At 47.2% G+C, this 13,798-nt stretch overlaps 2 protein-coding genes across 2 annotated transcripts in view; one reads left to right on the top strand and one right to left on the bottom strand.

The window, feature by feature from the left end:
- Window positions 1–12,351, top strand: part of PLEKHG4 (pleckstrin homology and RhoGEF domain containing G4) — a 129,698-nt gene extending 117,347 nt beyond the window's left edge. The window contains exons 14-24 of the mRNA XM_088476781.1: window positions 423–1,309; window positions 3,322–3,571; window positions 5,259–5,348; window positions 5,499–5,723; window positions 5,946–6,116; window positions 6,966–7,143; window positions 7,609–7,725; window positions 8,707–8,973; window positions 9,075–9,298; window positions 10,218–10,284; window positions 11,965–12,351. Coding sequence (XP_088332907.1) covers window positions 423–1,309; window positions 3,322–3,571; window positions 5,259–5,348; window positions 5,499–5,723; window positions 5,946–6,116; window positions 6,966–7,143; window positions 7,609–7,725; window positions 8,707–8,973; window positions 9,075–9,298; window positions 10,218–10,259 — 2,451 coding nt within the window. The 3' untranslated portion in view covers window positions 10,260–10,284; window positions 11,965–12,351. The remainder of the gene's footprint in view (window positions 1–422; window positions 1,310–3,321; window positions 3,572–5,258; window positions 5,349–5,498; window positions 5,724–5,945; window positions 6,117–6,965; window positions 7,144–7,608; window positions 7,726–8,706; window positions 8,974–9,074; window positions 9,299–10,217; window positions 10,285–11,964) is intronic.
- Window positions 12,352–12,758: 407 nt separating this feature from the next.
- KCTD19 (potassium channel tetramerization domain containing 19) overlaps window positions 12,759–13,798 on the bottom strand; it is a 108,286-nt gene continuing 107,246 nt past the window's right edge. The window contains 1 exon segment of the mRNA XM_088476780.1: window positions 12,759–12,909. Within this exon segment, the coding sequence (XP_088332906.1) occupies window positions 12,799–12,909 (111 nt within the window). The 3' untranslated portion in view covers window positions 12,759–12,798.

Genomic DNA, 13,798 nt, shown 5'->3' with positions numbered 1-13,798 from the left:
CCTGGGACATTTCTCTTCCTAATAGGACTATGGTGAAAACGTTCAGCGCTTCACGGTAATACTCTGCTAGAGGTAATTGGATTGTGTTTAAAGGCCCCCATACATCAGCAATTGATTGCAGCAATCATGCAATTTGCAATCGATTGTGTATGAAAATCTTTCCCTTTTTCAATCGATTGTGGCAATTCTGCAATCGATTGAAAAAGGGAAAGATTTCTACACACAATCGATTGCAAATTGCACGATTGCTGCAATCAATTGCTGATGTATGGGGGCCTTAAGATCGGTGTAATCAGCGGCTGATGCTCCGTCTGTATAATGTATATATTGTCTAATCTAATGTAAATGCTTTTTTGACTCCACCAGTATGAGATGTTTTCCACTATCCAGCTGTCCTGACTCCCGGTATTTTGTTTTTCCAGGCGTATGAATGGGCTCTGGAAGGAATGAGACATCTTGCCGCCATTAGTTTCGATGACTGCAACTCCCCCGAGCTCTGTTCCGCTGCGGTGGAGAGTCTGGAGAAGTACCAGGTGCAGCACCCGGAGATCGGAGAGAAGAGGTTCCAGGAGATGAGGGAGCTGGCCTACGAGTTGAAGAGCGAGAAGGGGGCCAAGCAGTGGAAGTTTGCATGGTCAAAGTGCCAGGAGGCCAGGCAAGTCTTCGAGAAGAAATTGGAGGCAGCGCTGAGGGCGAAGGTTTCGTTATCCGGGGAGCAGAGCTCTCCTAGATCGCTCTCCCAAAGGAGAAATTCGGACGCTGTAGACCGTAAGGTGCCTTATTTCCAAAACGAGCCTAAATCCCCCCTGTGCGGCAGGGAGAGGAAGCTGGGCAGAGTCCTCTGTAAGCGACCAGAGGCGGGGAGTACAATGGACCAGACCCCCTACGCGGCTAGCCCATGTTGTTCAAGTACCAGCTCTGTCGCATCATCTGCTTTTAGAGTGCGTAAGATGTCCCTTCAAAGTATCCCCGGGGAGGATCTTCCCCTCCATCTACTCCAGCAGGTGCCCGCAGGGTCCTCCACACCGACTCCATGCCGCCCCATGGGCAGAAGGTTATTGAAGAAGGCGCAGAGTTTTGACCTTCCTGGAACTGATGTGGGAAGTCATGGGTGTCAGCGGAGGTTGAGCGAGCCCGCCAGGCGGGGTAACACTGGTGTGTTCATTAAAGGGCTGGAAGTGAGCAGCACAGAACTGGCAGACGGGCCCTGCGGCCCCCGACAGCCGCCCCCCCATGACTGGTCAGCAGAGCGACTGCTTAGAGATCGGAGAAGTAGCGTCTCCTCGGTAGACGGGAGGAGCCGCAGCAGGTAGGTGATCACAATGCTAATCCGTTACATGACCAGTAAGAACATGAGACATGTAAAGGTAAATGTGGGTAGGGATGTTCAATAAGAAAAAAAAAGTTTGCAGACCCTTCTAGAGCAATAATAATGTAATGTAACCAAGGCCTCAGTGCCTACCGTGTACAACTGTCTTACATGGGTTGTAAATGCATAGTGCTGTGATGCCACTTCTGCACAATGAGATGAGACTTGGGCTGGCTCACTAGATGGCGAGCCTGCTCCGTGTTACAAAGTGCCATGTACCGGGCACAGACATTGCAGCGGCAATAAAATAGCTCTCTGAAATGGTGAAACGGAATCTCAGAGCTTTGATCTCCCCCCCTGCTGTTGGCTCCTGTTGCTTCTGCTGCCTGATGCCAACACAATGCAGGACTGAAGCTTGGGCGAGGTCACACGCTCAGTCTCCTGGCAGGAAGGAGGAAGTGCCCAGGCTGAATATCGGGCACTGCAGCCCAGGTTACTTACTGTTGTAGATGTTACTGGTGAGATTCCCAGCCCGGCTCAGCCGTATTAGTTATCACTGTAAGTTGTGTCTTTACGTGCGTGCGCTAGTATGCCATTCCCCCAAGAAGCATATTATAACCCAGGAATAACTAATCAGGGGCCTTTCCATAAGCCCACCGGAAGAGCTTGTTACATTTTTTTTAGCATTATCTCGGAATAAAGCCGCCAGCTGGACATTTCTCTGTGAATCTAGAGGTCTATTTACTAACCCTTGGCGAGAGAGAAAGTATCAACCAATCAGCTCCTACTGTAATTTTTTAAATACAGCCTGTACAGTGACATTTAGGAGCTGATTGGTTTGTACTTTATGTACATCCACTTTATCTCTCTCCAAATCTTATTAAATAGACCCCCTAGTCCCAAAGGTTAAATGTGAGCGGCATCACTAATTACATCATCTTCAGTCCTTTTGTGCTTTCTCTTAATGGCATTTGTAACATCTCCGCAGGCAGGGCAAACACCTTATACACTACTGGGGGAAAGTACCAGGACATTTTACTGGATTGGGGCATTTTATATACAGTGACCGATTGGGGCATTTTATATACAGTGACCGATTGGGGCATTTTATATACAGTGACCGATTGGGGCATTTTATATACAGTGACCGATTGGGGCATTTTATATACAGTGACCGATTGGGGCATTTTATATACAGTGACCGATTGGGGCGTTTTCTATACAGTGACCGATTGGGGCGTTTTCTATACAGTGACCGATTGGGGCGTTTTCTATACAGTGACCGATTGGGGCGTTTTATATACAGTGACCGATTGGGGCGTTTTATATACAGTGACAGATTGGGGCGTTTTCTATACAGTGACAGATTGGGGCGTTTTCTATTCAGTGACCGATTTGGGAATTTTATATACAGTCACCGATTGGGGCATTTTATATTACAGTGACCGATTGGGGGTGAGGCGGGGTGGGTGTATGGAAGAGACCCGTATCTCCGTTGGCTGATTTCCTGGCCTCTTTCCCTCATCTGCGATGGCCGGTCTGCGTGACCCCATAGTCACTCTGCCGGCTGCGGATCTTGCAAACGATCGCCTGCTGCGTCCATGGACGCAGCTTGGATCATTAATGCATGCAGGAGATGCTGCAAGGACAGGATTGCAAAGCTGCTTGTGTGTGACTCTGGAATTCCGTCCAATTAGGTAGATTGCCCTTTGGGGAGAAATAGGAAATGAAAGGCTCATACACACTAATGATCTGCTCCATGAACGATATCGTCTAGTGTTTGGCCTTGAACTCCCGGGCTGTCCCAGGCAAACGATTTCATCATACACACTGACCGATATCGTTCAGTGACGCCATGCTGCCACATCCCCTAACCTGCAGAATCTGACGATATATCATGACATTGGCCTGCAGGACTAACCCCCCCCTTCCCCTCCCCCTCCCCTATGTTCCTGGTCCTACAGTTTGCACGGCCATCAGATTTATGACTCATTTCCCATTTATTGCTGTAGTAAACTCCGGCACATCATCGATGAAATGGTGACCACAGAGCGGGAATACGTGCGATCCCTTTGGTACATCAGTGAGAACTATTTCCCCGAAATGGATCGCATGGATCTCCCCCAGGACCTCCGCGGGAAGAGAGGCATCATCTTTGGAAACCTGGAGAAGTTGAGGGACTTCCACAGTCAGTATTTCCTGAAGGAGCTGGAGAGCTGCTGTAACCATCCACTGAGAGTCAGCCACTGCTTCCTGCGACACGTGAGTGCCCACCAATTACATGGCTGCCCTATAGGTCACCGCAGACATAGCGCGGTCTCCGCTGCTCCCAGAAATGGCGGTGACTATGGTTTGTACAGTATACTAAACACAACCTCGCGGTGACCAGCAATTTACAGACTCTCAATTCCGTTCTCCTAAACACTGTTCCGAATAACGTTTTGCAAGTTTCTTTTGTCCTTCTTTTTATTTTCGCTTTGTTGATTCCTTCATATATTTTGGGCTCAATCCAAATGGGTGTCGGTTCCCTCGCGGTGCGAGTAAGTGCGGCTGTATGCGGCACTTACGGTACCTACTGGATTCACAGATTTTTGTTCACAGCCTCATAGGGTTGCCTACAAAAATTTGCAAGTTTGGGGGGAGATCGGGCCGTGAGTGGGGGCGAATTACGGTGCCGTTGCTGGGGGTGTATACGCCGTTGCTAGGGCAATTCGCCCCCTTTGCAGGCTAAATGGATTGAGCCCTTTTGAGAAAAAAAACTAAATTATTTTTAATACCCACTCAGCTAGTTGTCTGTCTCTGTTTCTCATTGTAGAACCTTATTAAAGAAACTTTATAGTGTAAAACCTGGAAATCCATAAGTACACTTTTAAGTTAATTGCAGTATTTACAGGGAAACTGCAAATTCTGTGTCTTCCTAGTAGATTTGTTAGTTGCTGTTAGATACGACCAGATATTAACGCCACGAGCATTGGATACATAGAGCCGTATTCAGTTAGAGTGGATCCGCGATACTTTTTCGCCTCCCAGACTTTACGCCTACATTGCGCCTTTTGTAGGCGGAAAAGTGTCGCGGCGTCCCTGCTTTACCCCATATTCAATATGGAAGTACGCGAAAACGGGACCCGGCGAAACTTGAACAAGCGGAAAGTACTGTCAGATTTGGGGAAATCAGCCTGACACCCCCCAAAAGATGCTCTGACATTGGGGTTCCCTATGGTACCTCCCGATTTGGCTTGCTGAAGGTATTTGGTGGTTTTAAACGGGCTCAATAGCTGCTAAATAGCGTTTTTCTATACGTAATGCAGAATAGTATTTAGGAATTTTTTTTCCAGAAAATAACTTATCCCAGCAAATTTGGGGTACTTGAAAATGGGGGTCAGCTTATTGAAAAGTTTCCAAAGTTAAGTTGAAAAAATCGTGAAAAATCCACCTGCTGCAAGACCCTGCAATCAAAAAAACACCTGGGGCATACTTGGGGACCCCCCCCCCCAGAGTCAAGTTCGCTAGTTTTTATCTTTGTCCCCCAACATTTTTGTTTTTCGCCCTCAAATTCAAAGTAATTTTTTGGGGTGTCCTTAAGTGTTGTTTTTTTTTTTTTTTTAAATTGACACATTTACCTATGGGGGACTGTCTGAAGGCTGCAGGGGGGTTCCTGCAACGTTGCACCCCAAAACCCCAATTCTGCACTTTTTACCGCCTCCCATTCATAGGCGAAACTTTATCGCCTATTACATTGCATTGACTCTCCGCCTAGGCGAAAAGTCTTTCAAATAGAATGCGGAGTAAAACCAAAACAGACGAAAATGACGTCATCGCCGAAAAGTTTTTGCCAAAAACACTCGAAAACGACTTTTCGCTTCAAATTGAATACGGCCCATAGGTGTAAAGCAGCCGATCTGTAGTGTTTCAGGGCAGATCACTGACTGACTTTTCCCTTTTTCTCCAGAAAGACCAGTTTGGGATGTACGCTCTATACAGCAAGAATAAGCCCAGGTCCGACTTGTTACTTGCCAGCCACGGGATCCTATTCTTTAAGGTGAGCGAGTTGCACTAGATGTCTGTCACGGCTAAGAAGGGCTCATCTTTCTCTCCGGCTGCTATGAGCGACTCTGGCATCAGAGAGACGGAGCTTGTGCATCCGCTCCGCAATGACTTAACGCATTCTGTCTCCATGGCTGTGTGTCAGAATAAGCAGCGGCAGCTGGGAGACAAGATGGACCTCGCCTCGTATCTGCTGAAGCCCATCCAACGTATGAGCAAGTATGCTCTGCTCCTGAAGGACCTGATCAAGGAGTGCGACGAGGCTCAGGAACAGGAGCTGGTGTACCTGCGTGCCGCCGAGGAAATGGTGAAGTTCCAGCTCCGGCACGGCAATGACCTTCTAGCCATGGACGCCATCCGGGACTGCGATGTGAGTGGAAGGGGCGGCGGGTTCAGAGGGTGTAATCCTGAGGGTTATGTTCACCCTATGCTGAGGTGCACAGATTAGATTAACACTTAATAGCCACTTGTTTGTGTACAAGTCTCATGCTTGTGATATGTTCCGATGTCCTTCTTCCTATTGTCACATATCACACGCCCGACGTAATACACTTTTATATGACACCCCCCCTCTCCATATTTTGGGTAACAGGTGAATCTAAAGGAACAAGGGCAGCTGGTGAGACAGGGCGAATTCACCGTTTGGCTGGGCCGCAGGAAGTGCCAGAGACACGTCTTCCTGTTCGAGGATCTCATCTTGTTCAGCAAACCCAAGAGGATTGAGGGCGGCCTGGATGTCTATATATACAAACGCTCATTTAAAGTAAGTGAAGCAGCTCAGGCCAGGCGTCCACCCCTATATGTGAATGTCGCATACAGATGGAGAACTAGCTGGCTACATTTCAGATCATTATTTAGATCTAGGGAAGAATCCTAGAATATTGTATAACATTTATATATTTTGCCCAATTTAACACCCATAGCTTAACTAGTTGGTGCCCGGACTGCTTCTGCCTATACCCATGGTCTCTGCCTGTGTCCCCTATGGAATGTTGAAGAATTAAAGAATCTACTGTAGCACAAAAGGGATGTTCTATAGTTTATGTACAAACATTGTTAAATGTAGAATAAAAAAAATACAAAAGATTAAATTGTTTCCCTGTGAAAATAGAGAATACATTATCTATAGCCAAGAGGCGGTCTGTGATGCCCACCTTCCCCAGTGACGGGCTATTTCCAGTTATTACATATGCCCAATATTTATCATTTTCTAATGCACATAAATCTACGCAGAACTTTGATGTCCAAAAGCATACTGGACAGTTACTTGACATTGATGTACCCCAGTGTGTACGTGGTGGTGAATATAGAGTGTAAGCCCCAATCTTATGCTCAGCAGCCTGTATAGACGTATACACCTCTGTGCTCATTACCGTAGGGCTGACATTAATGACCCATATAGACTGTAAGCCCCAATCTTATGCTCAGCAGCCTGTATAGCCGTATACACCTCTGTGCTCATTACCGTAGGGCTGACATTAATGACCCATAGATCAAGCTTCTTGTTCTGGGCATTTGGGTCTGTGCTTTAGAGCCGCCCTGTTACTGACCACCTATGATGTGGGCACATTGTAGCTGGCAGCAATGCTTATACCACTTCTCTGCTTGGCAGACAGCAGACATCGGCCTGACAGAGAATTCCGGAGACAGCGGGCTGCGCTTTGAAATTTGGTTCAGGAGACGTAAATCCAACGACACGCACATTCTCCAGGCCAGCAGCGCCGATGTCAAGCAGGCCTGGACCATGGACATTGCCAAAATCCTCTGGCAGCAGGCGACCAGGAATAAGGGTACGTCATCGGTCTTACCGCGCTTTTATCTACCCCCTGTCATCATGTTACTTACAGCAGATAAAGGATCACTTAGCAGAAAATACAGGTCGTCTAGCTACTAATAGCATTCACAGTGATGGATGTAAGTATTGCAGGAGCTAATCCGGAATAAAGGGATTTCAGATCAAGTATTTGTGGAGGAAGATATTTCCCTGCACACAGCAGACTTCCTGTCAGGACTCACATTGAATAAACTGCAGCCTGATGGCTGATAACTCTGAATATCTGCTATGCAGCTGCTGGGCAAATGTAAACCACGTGTAAAGTATCTGAAGTCGTATCAGAGTAGTATATGTATAAAAGAAGAGAATAGAACAAAAGAACACGTGGTAGGGATCAGTGGTCCGTGTGCTGTTATATAGTGACTGAGCGGTGGATTATTGTCCATGATATGATCAGAGTTTCTCTCCCGTCTCCCGGCAGAGATCCGCACGCAGGAAATGGTCTCTATGGGAGTCGGCAACAAGCCGTTTTTGGACATAAAGCCGAGTGACGCCGCGATCAACAACCGCGCCATTGATTACATCATGAAGGGGAGAGGTACGGAACGATGAGATTGGACGTCACGGCCGCAGTAACAACCTCCTTTAGCGAGAACCCCAGAAATGTTCCTCATTTTAAAAGGCCAATAAACCCAATGCAGGGTGACCCGATATGTAAGGATCTTGTGACATGTGCCTAGAAGCCCCTGACCGGAGTGTGTGATCTACGCTCCTCCAACAGGCCAGGATTTAGGCATATCCATAGCACAGGCGCCTTAACTAGTACTGCAATCATTTTGATTTAGCCCGCTGTGCTCAAGCATGGATAGCCTTAAAACCTGGACTGTTAGTGTTCCTTGAGGCACGGATCTCCATATTACACAGCTCTGTCCACTCTATAGGTTCAGGTGACTGACAACTACATACAGCTGCCACGTGTATGCTGCCATACAGCTATAGTTGTATAATACCCCTTTTATACCAAAGTCCTGGGATTTGGAACACGTTTCCAACCCGGGACAGACCCCTTCACACCGCGGCACCACCGTTCACACCGGAGCCGGGTCAGCTGAATCTGCTCTTCCGGCGCAGATGAGCAGCGATTCTTCCCCTCCCCTCTTACCTCACTCCGCAGTGGTCCAGAGGCAGAGAGGTCGGGTGGGGTGTGCTGGTCAGCCCGGCCCAGGTGGCAGTGGACGCTTGGAGATGTCATATCCAAGTGCCACTGAAGCTGGCCAATCAGGCGGCATGATTCGGGTCATCGTGACCTGGATCACGTCGTTTACACTGCAGGGTGACACGGGATCGACCCGTGGTCAACCCTGCAAAGTACCCCAGTTGGATCCCCCCGGGTTCCTGGACCAGGGTGGATCCATTTACACCGACAAAGATCCCGGTTTGATGCAAGTTCACGAGCATCAACCCGGGATTTTCAGGTCGGTGTAAAAGGAATATTTTGGACACTTGTGTCACGGTCTGTATATGGTGTCTTGTGGCCAGAACAACGTTTGATCACTAATTATCATTATTTTGCTTGCAGGTGCCAGAACCAGAGCTTCCATTGCAGTGTCCTTATTCGACCATTCGGATCCTTACAAAAGGACCCAGGCCCCCATCACTTGCAGCTCTGTACCCTCTGCTTGTGGACCCTCCTCTGCTTCATTATTGGGTCCCCTTAACCTGCACATGTACGTCAATCAGACCCTTCTGCCCGGAGTTCTTTCCCCCAACAGACCCTTTGAGACGAGCAGCTGTCTGGAGGAAGACGAGTTGGAGAATGAGACGAGTTGCAGTCAGCCTTCCATGAGTACGTGTGGGGGCGGGGGAGTGGCAGCTGGCTGGGGAGTGGCAGCTGGTTCTGCGCCTTCTCCGATTTACCACCTCACGTTTCCCTTGTGCTTCTTGCAGCCACAGAGAGCTCAGAGTCCTCGCAGTGCATGTCCGGCGCTGGGTCCAGTGGCTCGGACAGTGGCTGTGTGTCCAGTATTCCCCAGGACAACCTGTCTGAGGATGCCGGGTCTCCGTGCGATGCCTCGGCACAGTACAGCTTTCCAGAGAGGAGGAACAGTTCTAGTGTCATCTCCCCGGTTGTGGAAAAATCCAGATTCATCAACCGCCAATACATTTCCGCAGTAAGAACATCATTACCTGTATAACCATAGCCGTCCTGTCCCTTTATCAGTTCAGTCCTGGGGCTCCTGTTAGGGTTATAAGCACTTTACCTTGTTTGAAGAACCATTCTGTAGCTGTTCTATCCACACGATACAGAGAACCACGAGGTTACAGACCCGTTCTGTGAACGTTAGCCATGCGGCTGGCAGTAGGGTACACAGAACCATGAGGTTACAGGCCCGTTCTGTGGACGTTATAGCCATGCGGCTGGCAGTAGGGTACACAGAACAATGAGGTTACAAGCCCGTTCTGTGGACGTTATAGTTGTGCGGCTGGCAGTAGGGTACACAGAACAATGAGGTTACAGGCCCATTCTGTGGATGTTATAGCCATGCGGCTGGCAGTAGGGTACACAGAACCATGAGGTTACAGGCCCGTTCTGTGGACATAGCCGTGCGGCTGGCAGTAGGGTACACAGAACCATGAGGTTACAGACCCGTTCTGTGGACGTGGACGTAGCCGTGCGGCTGGCAGTAGGGTACACAGAACCATGAGGTTACAGGCCCGTTCTGTGGACGTTATAGCCATGCGGCTGGCAGTAGGGTACACAGAACAATGAGGTTACAGGCCCGTTCTGTGGACGTTATAGCCATGCGGCTGGCAGTAGGGTACACAGAACCATGAGGTTACACGGGTAAAAGACAAAGGGGAAAGTATGATTGTTGTTATTTTATTAATAGACCATGAGACAGAAGAGTGGTCCCCTCAGCTGCTACGTGCTGTAGTGTGACACTATGTAACTTGCATTACTCAGTCAGAGATAATTGGTATATTAATGAAGAGTCATCTTATTAATTGTAGAGTGATAGAATGTTACAGTGATTCCAGCTGCTGCCTGTTATCCTAGTAACACCGCTCACATGCTGCCTCTCTCCCCAGAACCCATGCCACATTTCCCTCAGTCCATCCACCATTGTCTGAGCTTCTTCCTAACATCCATGTTCCAGTAAGTGCCTTTGTGTTACATGTGTGTGCTGTCTTCCCATGTAACAGTACATGTGTGTGCATGCTGCTAACACAGCAAATAAATGCTACAGGGGGTCTTACCCTCTTACCAGGGGCCGTGCCCCCGCCCGACTAGTCCTCCACAGTATTAGGGTACAGTGGGATGGGGAGTCATGCTCGTCCTTCGCACAGAATGGGGTAATTATTTAACTAACTATAGCCTGCAGGGCACTATTCTATCATTACATTAAGTGAATGACTAAAGGTCTCGTACACACAGGTGTTAATAATAATCTAAAATAAAAAACAAGCTGGTAAATGTGCTTTAATACTTAGGCCCGTATTCAATTTAAAGCGAAAAGTCCGAGGTTGGACTTTTCGCCATCATCAACGTTTTTCTAGGGGATAAAGTATCGGGCGCGCGCCCGCTTATCCCTGTATTCAATTAGGAATCAGAGAAAACGGGACCTGGCGGAAAGTTAAGTATCGAAAAGTCCTGTCACTTTTGGGGAAATCAGCCTGTCACCCCCAAAAGATGGTCGGACATGGGGGATCACTATGGGTACCCCCGAATTGGCCTGCTAAAGGTAATTGGGGTTTTAAACAGCCGCGGCAAGTGCATAAATGCGTCTTTGTAGAAATGGTGAATAATAGCACTTAGCTTAATTTTTTGGGAAAAATAACTAGTCCCATCAAATTTGGGGTACATGAAAATGGGTGCAAGCATATTTTGAAGTCCCTAAAGTGATTTTAAAAAAATCTTCAAAAATCCACCTCCCTCAACCACCCGCATTCTAGAAAACACCAGCCGCATACTTGGGGACCCCCCCGCCGTGAGGCTATTTCGCTAGTTTTTAAGTTCATCCCCCAACTTTTCTTTTTTGCCCCCAAAACAAAACCTCTTTTTTGGGGTGTCCTATCTAACTTTTGAACAATTTTTTTTACCACCGATTACTTTAAGAGGACATTCCAAAGGCTGCAGGGTACTTTTTTTTTTTTTTCATTCTGCACCCCAAAACCCCAATTCTGCACTTTTTTTCGCCACTTAAGCAAAGACACCTGCGAAAAGTCTTTGAAATTTAATATGGGGATAAGTGAAAATTACGTCATCGGCGATAAATTATCACCGGTAACGAACTTTTCGCTCCAAATTGAATATGGCCCTAATAGTAAACAAAAAATTAAGTAAATGGGCGCGCTGTACAACGAGTGTTTGATTTGTTTTGCACCAACTTCAATGCTGCCTGCAGCGTTCAGACACTTTAACGCCACAATAGGTTTCTGTGGGTGCGCTCAGTAACTACGTTGTATATTATGTCGCACAGCGGCTTTGGAAAACCATGTCTAATGCTCTGCTAGTTTTATCTTCGCTATTAGCCAGCTTGGTTGTAACAACCCTAAAACTTCCCCATAAATACCAATAATCTGACCAGGAGGAGAATAAAATACATTTAGAGCAAAATTAATGTTATGCTACATTTAAATCATCGGTGATAGTTTTACTACTACGACTGAGCATCTGTTACTGTGCATCACCTTGCCATACATATAGATTGGATATTTACTGCACATAACTGGGAAATGAATCAGTGGGGCAAAGGTTAAAGCTTCTCAGACAATAAACCCTGCACTCCAGACACTACAATTGGTGACTTACGGTTACTCATTTGTCATTTTCCAGGTCTGAGCAAGTCAGGATTCCAGGGCTCTCAGGTTTTCCCAGGTGGAGACTCTCAGCCGGCATTTGTCTACCTGGATTCCCAGCCGCTGCCTCCGGACATCGGCGACTGTCTGTTCCCAGAGATGAGTTATGTGTAATAGGTCTCTCTCCCTGTATATAGTTTAATATACCAGCTCCCGCCTTAGGGGGCCCAGCCGGGAACCTCCAGGTGATACATTTACCAGCTAAGCTGTACAGTTTGCACAATTTATTGAAAATGGACATTTTTGCAAAATAGATATTTAAAATAACAAGTCATTTTTTTCATGTTGAAGTGGAATTTGATGTGAGTCTTATTTTGTTATAGTTGTTACCAAACTAGAAATAATTTATTTACTGGAGATAATGCTAAAAATCTGAATAAAACAGATTTATCTCATCTGATTGAGTCATTTTCTTGCATTTATCGTTTAACTGAGCATAATTCACCTTTTATATAATCAGTAATTATCTTCTGGTTACCGCTGACAGCCAACACCTAAGACTAGGGTGAGGTCCCGTAATCTGAATACGAGCGTTCTCTCTGTATAGAGGATTAAATAGGATCCCTGATCCATGACATTGGCATTCTAAGATAGTTGTGCAGGTTTGTCACGTTTTCCATTACTTATTAGCAGGACATCCGCTCAGCAGAGAGATCACATTTTATTGCAATAAATGTAATTGAGGTGTTAATTTATTCACACATTATAATCAACTCTTAAATTACCCCCCTGATAATCCGGAACCCCGGCATCAGATTTGATAGACAGGAAATTGATAAGAGAAACAAAGAGAGCAATTGTCAGCTACCGGTCATGGTGTCAGGAATGCCGTTACGGTGGAACAGGATGCCGATCGGTGTCCCCCTCGTCGCAGCATCATATTAATGCATTGGCTGAATTTTCTTGCACACGGCAGCGTGAACTAAAAACAAACAAGAACCGATTAGACATGAAAGACTACTGGACAGCGTGGGGCACCATAAAGCCAGATCTGCCCTAATAGTAAGGGGCGCTGTACAGTGTGTGTTCCACAGAGGAGGTATAGAAACCGGTCATTGTCTGTACTAGGGAGCAAGTCTAATGCCAGGGAGACAATGGGATTTCTATACGTCTGCAAAGTCCTTTTCTTTCAATCCATTAGAGGGACACTAGTACCAGGATTACAGCTTCTACTGTAACTTAGCACTTTATCGTCATATAGTTTTAGCTCTAACCTCGCCTATAACCCCATGCTGAAGGGAACTTTATTTCCTAACTAAGCCCCACAAGACAGAAACAGTGGGGGAGACAAAAACATTCCTGAAAATCGTTTACCGAACAGGAGAACGACAGGTTGGACGCTGGATGGAGTCAGAAAAAAAGCTCTGTATACAAATCTAATTCTCTCATTCATCCAACTGGGGGTACAGTGAGCCACGGGGACGTTCCACAGCTCCTGGTGGGTACGCTCACAGATTAGCGCAGGATGCCTTCCGGTGGCTGAAACTGATGTCATTGGATGCAAAATAACATTTGAGACTTTTGGAAGTATACCCCAAGGATCTCGTGGCTGCTCTGCTTAAACTTTATGCCGTACAGCACACTGAAAGGAACCGGGACCTCCGGCCTTATCCGGCCACGCCGGGACCTCCAGCCTTATCCAGCCACGCCGGGACCTCCGGCCTTATCCAGCCACGCCGGGACCTCCGGCCTTATCCAGCCACGCCGGGACCTCTGGCCTTATCCAGCCACGCCGGCTCACACAAGTTATCCATCCAAATATGGTCTGTTTAGCAGCACCACCTTTTTCTGTGGAAATTATAGAGGACCAG

The sequence above is a fragment of the Taudactylus pleione genome, unplaced genomic scaffold (assembly GCF_031769625.1).
Source record: "Taudactylus pleione unplaced genomic scaffold, aTauple2 ptg000194l, whole genome shotgun sequence".
Classification (NCBI taxonomy): domain Eukaryota; kingdom Metazoa; phylum Chordata; class Amphibia; order Anura; family Myobatrachidae; genus Taudactylus; species Taudactylus pleione.
Note: the sequence above shows the minus strand (reverse complement) of the source record. Positions and strands in the feature narration are given on the sequence as shown.